Source organism: Seriola dumerili, unplaced genomic scaffold, assembly GCF_002260705.1.
Source record: "Seriola dumerili isolate Sdu_G_001 unplaced genomic scaffold, Sdu_1.0 BDQW01000003.1, whole genome shotgun sequence".
NCBI classification, from domain to species: Eukaryota; Metazoa; Chordata; class Actinopteri; order Carangiformes; family Carangidae; genus Seriola; species Seriola dumerili.
Window position 1 is genome coordinate 6,603,645 of NW_019174258.1, and position 12,401 is coordinate 6,616,045.

The following is a 12,401-nucleotide window of genomic DNA, read 5'->3' on the forward strand; positions in this document are numbered from 1 at the left end:
TGCAGGACATTTGTGATTATGTGGTATTGCTACTGTAAATTATCTGGATACTTTTTCTACCACTGCAAAATACTTAAAATATAAATGGACATTTGGATTTATCCTATTTATTTTTTGTTTTATTTTAACTGCCTTTATTTTATTTCTGAGAAACCTTCAAATATTGTGCACTTACTTTGAAAGGTAAACTGCAGGACTGTTGATACTACGATGCTATCATTGGTTTAGATCGGGTTGTCGATGTATTGCAGTAACATGTCGCTTCGTGGTTTTAACTAGTTTGAATGTTTTGTCTTACGCTAAGATGTTAAACTGGATTTTGTCTGACAATTTTCTACGTTTGATAACAGCGGACTAATATTTTACAAAAAAGTAAACAAACCTGCACCGGAAGTGTTTTGAGCTCGTGCCACGTCAGAGCTACACAAGCGTTATCATCAGTGGTACAGTGAAGAGGAGTCTTCTGCTTTCTGCACTTTCTCTTTGCCTTCACCATGCTGTACCTGGGACTGAGCTCTTTGCTGCTTTATGTGTCTGTGGTGTTTGGGACTGAGCTCACATTTGAGCTCCCTGACAACGATAAGCAATGTTTCTACGAGGACCTAGAGAAAGATGTGAAGTTCGACATAGACTTCCAAGTAAGTTACTCTGAAAGCTGCTCCACTTCACCGTGTCTAGAAGATGCGACAAAAAGGTTTTTCTTCGGCTATTAATTTGTCATTTCAGTGGTTTATGTTTCTTGTTCATAGAAAGGAAGAATGTGCATAGTTTTAGTTCTTGACAAGCTTTAAAGATGTATCTGTCCCCATTTAACTACCCAGGTTACATTAGTTCCTTTTCCTGGAGTTTAATTCTACAATTAAATTGAAAAAAACATGTTTTGGTAAATGTGTTCTTACCCAGTGTTACTTAACTGGTTTGTTGCACAGCCAGTTTCAGCCAGTGCAACAGTGCACAGTCCAATATGTTTGTACAAAACATATGTCACGTCTATCTTGGCATGCATATGTCCTGTCATCCACATGCATTTTTGATGTGCGCTTTGTGTTTTCTCTTTTAGGTCATTGCAGGAGGCAACTATGATGTGGACTGCTTTGTCACCGATCCTCAGAACAATGTCTTGTACAATGAGAAGAAGAAGCAGTATGACAGCTTCTCTCACACCACAACTATGAAGGGAGTCTACCAGGTGTGCTTTAGCAATGAATTCTCCTCATTTACCCATAAAACAGTCTATCTGGAGTTCCGCCATGGAGATGAGGACCCTCTCATGCCAAGCATGACAAGAAGCACAGCACTGACTCAGGTAAGCCCGAGGAACCTAGTTGATAATTACGCTTAAGAAACAAGGTGTCTGCTGCAGTGGAAACCCTAAAAGGAAAAAGATCAAATGTGCTCATTAATTGTTAAGAAAAATGCAAATGTTTGCCTTTATGTTACGGATTTGTTGTCATCCTGTTGCCAGCATTCTGTTTTGTCTCATTTCTCGATTTTTAAACACTAGCAAATAAAAGATGGTGGGCAGGCAAACAAAACATACAAAAGACAACCACAGTAAGCCTACATAGTTTCATATTCAAGATATGAACCAGATTAAAGAGGCACTATAGCAAAAACGATATTCTGCTGTAACGGTTGCTGTTACATTATTATTAGAATAGTTTCAGAAGTGGGACGGTTTTTATAAAGTCCACCAGGTGGAGCCAGAGTTGTTCTGAGATAATTCTGTGTAGTGGGAATACTAACAAAGGTTGAATCTTTATTTAAAGTCTTTAATTGTGCTCTCCTTACCCCACCATGCCTGAAACAGTTGGATGTGTGAACACTTGTGTGTTTTTGGAGGGTCAGTCCATTTCAATTTTGTATAAAGTGGAATTAGAAATGTCAGCCATTTTCATAAATACTACAGTTCCCAGCTTTAACATTTGTAGATCTTATCAGAACAGAGTAAAACATCAGATTCAGCCCTCATTCATAGTTCCCCAGTTAAGGATAGTGTATACTGTGCTATACTATATACAGGATAGTATAATGTATACGTTCGATTTTGGCCTTGGACTTCAAGACCTGGGAATTGTCAGAAGTGTAGGAAGTTGAAGTGGATTTGCTCAGGAGCAGTTTGGAGAATTTAAGTCAGTGGTTGCATACATATGACCCAACTTCAACTGTGCTATTTGCCCCAGGCCATTTCTGTGCTCTTGACTAATCTGTGATCTTTCGGCTTTCAGTTGGAGTCATCTTGTGTCTCCATTCATGAGATCCTGAAGGTGGTGGTGGACTCGCAGACATGGTATAGACTGAGAGAGGCACACGACCGAGCAAAAGCAGAGCACCTCCTTGAGCGGGTCACCTACTGGTCCATCGGAGAAACTGTCTTGCTGTTTGTCATCGGCATCGGTCAAGTCATGTTGCTCAAGAGCTTCTTCAGCGAGAAGAAAGGCTCTGTAGCAGCCACCACTTAGAACCTGTGGTCTCAGAAACTCTTCAGTGTGAATGCAGAAGTGCATCTGGAAACCAGCACACATATATTTGTATTTTCAGCAAACCCTTTGTTAAAGGGGTAATTCAAGGAATTTTACTATTTCTGAGTGCTTACCCATTGTCTGAGAAACTTGTGAATGCCTTCTTCATGTCTTAGTTGTTCTGTTCTTAATAAGCTGTATTGAAAAGAAACACCACTCATACTTTTGTTGAAAACAAGGCTGACACCTTTCAACCTTGCACAGATTATTTATTATATTTTTATTCAAGTACAACATGTAATAGTTTTGGTTTGGTCCATCTGTTGCCTTACAGTAGGACCGTCAAGGATTTTCATCTTGATACCCAGCAATTACCGTGAAGGGTGTGGCACACTAATAGAGACCAAAGATGTGTTGTTTGTTTCTGAATGTTAGTTTTATTTGTTTTATAGTGTGTATTTTGTTTATTATTACCTTAATTTATGTGCATAAAATTGTTGTTGTCGTTGTTACGTGTCCCTCATGTCGTACTCTGTCTCAAACAAAGTGCCTTAATTGTTTCCTACCAAGTTAAAAGTTTACTGTTTAAATATATTACCGTGCCATCCTGTTGTTACTGATTGAATGAATTCTAAGTTTCCATAAGTTTTACATTAATAGATATTGGAAAGTGACCAACTGTTACAGCTGTTTGTTTTTTTTGATTCAAAAGTTATGTTTTCAGCCCTCATTGGTTTATTGGTCTGTTATCTGTCAGCAGATTTCAATAAAAATTGGTGGAAAGTCATACGTTTTGAACTGTGTGAAGAATTTCTTTACATTGCCAGATTATAATTTGCATTTTGAGCATTTTTGTCTGAAAATTTCCTGGCAATGTGTGTATTGTGATGCCAGTTCAGATCTAGACTCACATAACAATCTATTTTTAATTTTCAAAAATTTAAATACAAAAACATGTTTTATTATTAAAAGAAAACTCATTTCATATAAAGATCAAACTGTAGAGGGAAGAATGACATAGAAAGGGGGTGCATGTCAAATGGAAAGGTATTGTGTGCGAATCCAATTCTATATTTAATACAGGTATGCAGATTCAGAAAAGGCTAAAAGTATCTGGAAAAAAGCTCCCAAATGTGTATCTTTCGGTTTTTCGAGAGTCAGTTTTAAACAAAAATCTAAATTTAAATCAGTCAAAAGTTCAGGCGCTATAATCCAGTGTACTCTCTGCTTTTAGTTTATCAGTTTGTTTGTTTTTTTTTTCTGAAAGAGAGGACCCCTCCACTCAAACATGTTTTCTTTTTTCTTAATGTTAATTCACTTGGCTGTTTGACCTTCACTGTGCACAATGATGTATGTTAAGAGTTTGATGCTATAAGTCTCTTCACGTTCATTTGCTGAAGGGAGAAAATTTCTCTGTGATTCCCCCCAAAAATCAGGTTAACACATGTAGGTACATACATGATTTGGAAAACAGTCATGGTCCAAAACATGTTTGAAATGAAAATTTGAAGGCTTCACTGCACATACACTGAGAATGGACTTTTCAGTGAAGTATAGGAGATATCTGCATGTAGTCGCAGACAGGAGGGTGTTGTTAAAACTCCTCTCCGTCGTGAATGTCACCAAACGGCTACACGATGTTGTGGTCAGCGAGAGGAGCATGTTCAACCAGAGCCTCCGAATGACTAAGTGTTCCAGTGAACACCACAGGAGGCCCAAACTTCCTGTGGTTACAGACTTTTAGCAGGGGACCTTTAACATGCAGAGGAATGTTAACAAACTATATCTGAGAATATTTTTTGTCTTTTGATATGAATGTTACTCCACCAGTGTATTTACAAACACTGCAGTGTGGAAACAGTGGGCTGGGCCGCCTGCTGTGTGAGGGACAGGAAAAAGCAATGAGGAAGAAGGGTTGCACTGAATTTGAGCTCACCGTAGGCCCGTGGGCAGCTAGACGAGCAGGCTTCATTCCGATTGGTTTGCGGTCGGCTTTACTGGCCAATCAGAGTTAAGCCTGTTGGACTTCGAAGCTGACGTGGATGGAAATTCAATAGCACCTAGGTGCAGCGTCATCACTTCACCGGGCGCTACCGGCCTTAGGTCCATTCATAAGAGGATACAGTCACAGTGGCCGAGTCCCTGACCGTAATCAATATCTTGTAAACATGGCAGGTTACCTAAAGGCTCTGGCGACCGTGTCGAGAAGTGCAGCTGCAGCGCTGTCGCAAAACCCCGCAGTGCTCTCACCGGCCGCCGTCTGCCACCACAGACTGCAGCAGAGGAACTGTAAGTCATCCGTCGACTAAAACCTCAACTGCATGAGTCAAAATGTACCGCGGGGAGCATTTTACAGCGAGGTTCACAACATTAAAGTGGGCACCGGCTTTTTCAATGTACAGTTTGGACTGAGTGAGTGGGCGAGTTAGTGCTCATTCATGTGTAGCCTATGTGACAGCGGAACAGGCTGGAAGTTCCTGGAAATAGTAACAGAAAGATCATAATAGATAAAAGATCGTAATTGTAAAAAAAAAATAATAATAAAAAGTTAAAAAAAATAAAATAAAATGTGTAAAACTAAAGAACAAGCAGCTGTATAAATCTGACAGGTGAAAGTGAAACCATTGATGTAGTTTATGTAGCCTACATTAGATATGAATAACTTATTGTATGTTGTACAAACACAAAGTAATCTTGTGAAGCCTATAACAGCAGCTGGTGCCAGCCTGTCTTGGCATCTAAGTCCACGTGTTGTTTAGTACAAAAAGGGCTTGATAGGTAAGTGCTGTCACAGCTGTCATATAATCCCAAGGTCAGAAAGTGAACTCTGCTTAACTAAGCAGTGGAAGAGATACAGACAAAAGACAAAATGCAACATTGTGTGTCAACACCTTGCTCTTTTGTTAAAGGTTGTTATTTTACAGATATTCTTGAGTTGTTGATGAGAGGGATGAGAGTTAAATACTCTTGGCCAAATTGCATGGACAGTCACACATCAGTCTGAATGAATTCAAGAACCAGGAACTATAAGACAAGGCAGTGAATTCAGTCCAAAGCAAGGAAAACATGCAAATGATCACTGAAAATTGGCCTCAAGCTAAATGAATTTTAAGTAGATAAGCTGTACAGCAGCAGCCTCAACTGTGAAAAAATCTTTTTGTTTCCCCCAAACATTTTCAGTACCATAATCCCTGTGCCACTGTAAACACTGTGATGTATGAAAGTTTATGTAACTGTAAATTTTTCAGATGCAACAAAGCGTATCAAGGTGGACCAGCCAGTGGTGGAGATGGACGGAGATGAGATGACTCGCATCATATGGGAGTTCATCAAAGAGAAGGTAGATCATACAGGCCATCACTGACATGAACTGCCCAAAGCAGCGTTTTCGGAGGATGCGTCTTAGATCCAGAGTTAATATTGGTTACAGCTGAAACAGTTAGTCCATTAATTCATAAACTGAAAACTAATCAGCAGCAATTACAATAATCGATTGATTATGAATGTAAAACTTCGCTTTGTAAGGAATTTTGATTCTCATGAGGAAATTGCAGAACAGAATATATTCTTCCTACCTGCGATGGTGTGGTGTAGGAGCATTACATGTGTGGGTGTGTTTTTGATGTTGCCATGCAGCATTATCCATAGAAAAATAACACAACAGCATCTTGTGCCTCCACAGCTCATCCTGTCCAACGTGGATGTTGAGCTGAAGTACTTTGACCTGGGTCTGCCCTACCGAGACCAGACTGATGACCAGGTCACCATTGACTCTGCTCTGGCAACTCAGAAATACAATGTGGCTGTGAAGTGTGCCACCATCACCCCTGATGAGGCCAGGGTTGAGGGTGAGTTTGACTCATTCTTAATTATATACTTCATTTTCAACTAGAAGCGGTGTTGGTAAGTATGAAAGTGAACCTATAAATAATAATAACACATGTACATCTGCAATGGGCAAAATCGTATCTATATTTTTTCAGAGTTTAAGCTAAAGAAGATGTGGAAGAGTCCTAATGGAACCATCAGGAACATCTTGGGTGGCACAGTTTTCCGTGAGCCAATCCTTTGTAAAAACATTCCCCGTCTTGTTCCCGGATGGACACAACCCATAACAATCGGCAGACATGCTTTTGGCGATCAGGTAAAAAAAAAAACCTGCAAACATGTGTTTGCTGTGTCTGTCAAAGGATCAATCTCACATGCAGGGTTTGATTTTTAATTTCACAGTACAGAGCCACAGACTTTGTTGTTGACCAGCCTGGCAAGTTCAGGATGGTGTTTTCCCCAGCTGATGGAAGCAAGCAGAAGGAGTGGGAGGTGTATGACTTCCCTGCTGGGGGCTGTGGGATGGGAATGTACAACACTGATGAGGTAAGATTGAGTTTGTTTATAGATTTATTTACCTGAGATAATACAAACATTTACTGCAATATTTATAGACAATTAAAGATAATTCGCTAAAAACAGATGTATGGGGGGTTTTCCGGTTTTTGATCGAATGAATGTTCTCTGAAGTGATTTCTTTCTGGACCTTCCTTCATATTTTCTTTGCGCAGTCCATCAGTGGATTTGCCCACAGCTGCTTCCAGTATGCCATCCAGAAGAAGTGGCCTCTATACATGAGTACCAAAAACACCATCCTCAAGGCGTACGACGGGCGCTTCAAAGACATCTTCCAGGACATCTTTGAGAAGTAAGATGCTCAACAAACAAGCATTTACACTTTATTGCTTTATCACGTGGCCTAAGGACACCTGTCTTCAGTAGACTTGTCACAGTTTTGTGTGGCAAAGCCAGACAAACAAACAGCGTACTGTCTCTAGTTGTGGTACACGGGGCCATTTAACAACCACCATGTCACTGAATTTAACTGCCCCAATAAAGTGTTTTATTATTCTGTCTCCTTCAGGAAGTACAAGCCAGAGTTTGACAAGCTGAAGATCTGGTATGAGCACCGTCTCATTGACGACATGGTGGCCCAGGTTCTGAAGTCCTCTGGAGGATTTGTTTGGGCCTGCAAGAATTACGATGGAGATGTGCAGTCAGACATCCTGGCTCAAGGCAAGTGCACTTTAACTTGATGATGGGTATGTCGTTGTGGAGTCGCTCTACTGGCTGAGTGAATGTCAAGTTATTTATATCTGATCTACTTCTCTTGCTTTGTGTATTTGGTCTTATTTTGATATGACATGTTTGTCTTGTGTGTTATACCAGGCTTTGGTTCTCTGGGTCTCATGACATCAGTGCTGGTGTGTCCTGATGGCAAGACTATTGAGGCTGAGGCTGCACACGGCACCGTCACCAGGCACTACCGTGAACACCAGAGGGTAAGAGTCACCAGGGGACACTGCCTGGAGTGTTTTTATTTTAGGAGCAAAGAATACTGTGTGTGTGCACTTCTACCTTTGTACTTCTACCTTCTACCTAATTGGATTTTTAGACCTTGTGAGTGAGGAAATGTTTGCAAAGTGATGCATGTTTTTGGCCGGAGCCAGTTTTCCAGTTGAGTCATTCAGGGCTAGAACGTGGCATTATGTTTGTGTTGGTGTTAGAATTAGTCTGAAGACCAGGGCTTTAGATGAAGTTCTGACAGTTGGGGATTAGGAGCTGTTAACATACATGTGCCAAATACTAGCTGGAGTTGGAAAAAAGTTTTTTTTTTAATTGTTACTGCCTCATCTATATTTAATCACAAATGTAATTAAATAATTACGCCAGTCTGAGTTACTGCAGTCACTCAAAAAACAGGCAGGATGGAGTTTTTAATTATATATTTTCTTTGTTTCATGTTTCCTAGCTATCCTTACCACTGGAGGGTAAACTCCACCAGATATAATCTCTCAATGAATAAAACTATGTTAATATTTTGACAGTGACCATTCCTCAGAACCAAATTATTCAGAAATTGCAGTTTACAAGTCTTTCAGTGTAGAAACTCTTGTACTTGACATGATAACGTGATTTTGTGATATTTTCAGTAGCGCCACGATTAAGTTTGAAAGCAGATCCTTTTTCCCCAGTGTTTCACGTCATCAACAGTTAATGTCAGGTTACGCTGCAAGTCCCTTAGACTCACCTTTTTACATCTATTTCCCACATGAAAATCAATTCCCTAAGTCCATGGCAGAAGAGGCAGAGATACAAATGTTGCCATCCACTGTGGCATCTATAGACCTGAATGCAAAGCAGCCACAACACATGTTGAATTTTCAGTAAGTGACGATAACAGTGTCCTTGCTTTATAGGGAAAACCAACCAGTACCAACCCCATTGCCAGTATCTTCGCTTGGACCAGAGGACTGGAGCACAGAGGCAAACTGGATGGAAATCCTGATTTGATAAAGTATGTTGTCAGGTCATTTAATATGACAAACTGTATATTTGTATAATATTACAGCTCGCTGATTTGTTGCTCTGCATTGTCGCTCTCCAGGTTCTCCCAGACGTTAGAAAAAATCTGTGTGGAAACTGTTGAAAATGGTGTAATGACCAAGGACCTTGCAGGCTGCATCCATGGCTTGGCCAAGTGAGTTTACATATTCACATCCCTCACTCATGCTAAGTGTGTGTTGTATGTGTTTAATTGAGTTTTTAAGAAACTGTGTATGATGTTCTTTTAATACATTTATATTTATCACAAATATAACCCCCTGCTCTGTGGTCTTGCAGCTGCAAGCTGAATGAACATTATGTCAACACCTCAGACTTCCTTGATGCTATCAAGACCAACCTGGACAAAGCTCTGGGCAAATAAAGAACAATCAGAAGACGCACTTGCCAATGAATAGAGAAGAACTGTGCCTGTGGATTTTTAGCCCATTTGTACCTGTCGTTTGTATGAACCTTTGTATCCAATTTTGAAGAAAAAATTTCGTGCCTTTTTTTGTATTTGTATAGTTCACACAGACATCACTGCTCGTCTGCCTTTCCTATTGCCAACAGACCATTTTTGTATTGCACAAATTGAATGATTGTACTGTATGAATTAATATTAATACCAATGTTAACTTATAATGGTCATTCCAGTCTTTTCACATTTAATTAGAAGGCATCTTCAGTGAACAGTGTGTACAAATTAGGACAATAATGCCATGTTTTGCACTAACAACATGAATACAAAAAGAAATAGTGATTGCTCATCACTCAGTAACAAACAGTTGTCATTTTGTCTTTATCTTATCTGAACATTGGGGAAGAAAACACTTATCAGCACAGACGTTACAAAATAACTTTGGGTGTGGTTAGATTAATTTAAAACCTCCTGCACTGTGATACACACCGATTTCATTAGTAAGGCAGATGGTGGCATTTCTATTTATCAAAATCTGGCAACAGGAATGTATTTACTAAGTGTGTGAGATGTCAGAATAGCACTGTGAAATATTTGTCTGATCAGTGTTGAGTGTGGGAGTAGTTACCACTTTGCCTTCTGGAGGAGCTTCAAGAGTGATTCAATGAGACATTGTTTCAGGGCTGGAAAGAGTTAAATCCACAACTCCTCCAGACTGTAGAGGTTACCTCACAGAGGCTTCAGCCAAATGGCAAACCCGGATGAATTCAGGAATACTAATAGTAAAAAGCTGTCCACATGCAGTTCCATTTTAATATCATGCATCTGCTTAAATGAGCCTCTGTCCAGCAGTGCATGAATGCAGCGCTGAATGCTCAGTTAGTTGGCGTCCTTGGTGCCCTCCTGTGCATGGCAGGGAGTGGTTTGCACCAGCAGGGGGCCACACCTGATTGAAGATTTGGCAGTTGCTGTGGAGGCAACTACAGTGGATCACCAGCAGATGTCGACATATTCACTGTCCGACAACTATGTATGCTGATACTTCACTGTACCATGTTACAAGATACACTGGTTCATCATTATGTTATCCTATAAAACAACTTATAAGTAAGTAAAGTAGACTAAACAAAGCTGTCTTTATACGTTATTGGTTTATATGTGAAGAGGACCTCATCAGGACTAATGAATGATCTAACTGAAGGCAGCCTGAGTGAGTATGAAGACATACAAACACTGACAGGACAATAGTTCATTTGATATTGTGTTATTGATGCTCTTCATTTTCAGTCTAAAGCACTTGGTGCTCAAAAGTCTTGACAGACATTCACTTTATAGCCAGGGAATATACTAGGCCCTCTCTCTCTCCGCAGTCATTAAAAAAGTAAATTATGAACAAGGTGCCTCTATCAAAAGTAAATAAATAAATAAATAAAATACTAATTAGCATTCAAAATGCCATTTTACCCCTTTTTTTTAACATTTCCTCCTGGAGGAACATTTTCCTGCAACTGCCAAGTGCTAAAGAAGCTCCCACTTAATATGATCTACAGAAGAATAATATCTCCGAGCAATTTGATCAATCATGTCCCAGGAAATCATTTCTGTGCACAATGCCAAGCATCTGCAAAACACTGTCGGACCAATCCACGAGTGCACACTTTACAGGAGGAGGGTTTGTCCTGGTGTTGTCTGAGGCTTCAGAAAGACCAAAAAGTCACAATTTATTTCCCACAAAAGGAAATGTGTCCTCAGAGAAGACATTAACCTCCAACCAGCTGACTGCATAAAATAAATCAAAGAGAACATGCTGAAGGAGAAGTGATGATATTACAAATGAAGAATGAAGGAAGCTGCCCCCTTTACACTACATTACTGTGCACACAGAGCAGTAAAAAAGTCAGACTACATATCTGACTTATTTACTGCTCCATGTGCACATACATCCTATATCAGATTTAACAGAAGACCCTCCTCCCTTTGGTCTTTAATAAATGTCCTAAGAGTTTTTCTCTTTATATTTGCATTTTTTCATTATTCCCTCATGGAAATCATTGGACCTCCTGCACGCAAATCTGTATTGAAGGTTCCCAAGAGCACAGTGGCCTCCATAATGGAAGACGTATGGAACCACCTGTATAAACTGAGCAATCAGGGGAGAAGGGCCTCGGTAAGAGAGATGACCAGGAACCTGATGGTCACTCTAGCTTAGCTCCAGAGATGCTGTGTGTAGATGGGAGAAACTTTCAGAAGGCCAACCATCACTGCAGCACTCAACTGATCTGGGCTTTACAGTAAAGTGGCCACAAAGATTGTTTAAAAAAAAAAAAAAAAAAAAAATTTGGCATCAATCTTGAAAGCGTCATGTCTTGAGGAAACCAAGCATCGCTCATCACCTGCCCAAAACCACCCCAACGGAGAAGCATGTTGTGGGAGTGTTTTTCAGCGGCAGGGACAGAGAGACTGGTCAGGGTTGATGAAAAGCTGAAGACAGAGATATCCTTAATGAAAACCTGATCCAGAGAGCTCAAGTTCTCAGACTGCACTGAAGGTTCACCTTCCAAAAGGACAAAGACCCTGAGCACACAGCCAAGACAATGCAGGAGTGGCTTACGGACAGCTCTGTCAATGCCTTTGAGTAGCCCAGCCAGAGCCGTGACGTGAACCCAATTGAATATCTCAGGCGAGACCTGAAGATGGCCGTCCACCGACGGTCCCCATCCAACCTGTCATTAGCCAAGGGGTTCATATACTTTTTCCAACCTACACTGTTGTGATTCCGGTGTGTGGGTGCTCCTTGTATGTTAATGCTCTTGCATCATAAACCAAAGTGTTGAACAAATTGAAATTTTGAGCTGATGGCGGTATATGAAAGATTTTGGGATCGCCAAAGTGATTACATTTCATCCTGAGGGAAACATGAATGTCTGTTTCGAATGTCATGGCACTCCATCCAGTAGTTTCCAAGATTTTTTTTTTGTTGCAAATTTATTAAAAATAAATGAAAAACTGAAAGGTCTCATTGGTATAAAGTAGACAGACCCTTAATTCAGTAAATTTCAGTGATTCATAGAAGCCAGTTACCATTCTGTATTTGGCTTCATTCATCCTCCCCTCAATTCTGACCAGTCTCCCGATCCCTGCTGCTG

The 12,401-nt window shown here is 40.2% G+C and overlaps 1 protein-coding gene across 2 annotated transcripts; it reads left to right on the forward strand.

Annotated features, from left to right (window-relative positions):
• The first annotated feature begins 257 nt into the window (after positions 1 to 257).
• Positions 258 to 10,248, forward strand: LOC111218048 (isocitrate dehydrogenase [NADP], mitochondrial-like). 2 transcript variants are annotated; one of them, XM_022740151.1, is made up of 13 exons: positions 261 to 638; positions 1,061 to 1,334; positions 4,626 to 4,751; positions 5,711 to 5,802; positions 6,145 to 6,310; positions 6,446 to 6,606; positions 6,693 to 6,836; positions 7,022 to 7,158; positions 7,375 to 7,526; positions 7,680 to 7,792; positions 8,711 to 8,808; positions 8,899 to 8,991; positions 9,135 to 10,248. In XM_022740151.1, the coding sequence occupies exons 1-13, from the start codon at positions 495 to 497 to the stop codon at positions 9,217 to 9,219; spliced, it is 1,785 nt and encodes a 594-aa protein (XP_022595872.1). In that variant the 5' UTR covers positions 261 to 494; the 3' UTR covers positions 9,220 to 10,248. The 2 variants fall into 2 exon arrangements, with proteins under 2 accessions (XP_022595865.1, XP_022595872.1); XM_022740144.1 differs by lacking the exons at positions 4,626 to 4,751; positions 5,711 to 5,802; positions 6,145 to 6,310; ... (6 more) ...; positions 8,899 to 8,991; positions 9,135 to 10,248 and adding an exon at positions 2,229 to 3,249 and having other exon boundaries at positions 258 to 638; positions 1,061 to 1,306.
• The last annotated feature ends 2,153 nt before the right edge of the window (positions 10,249 to 12,401 follow it).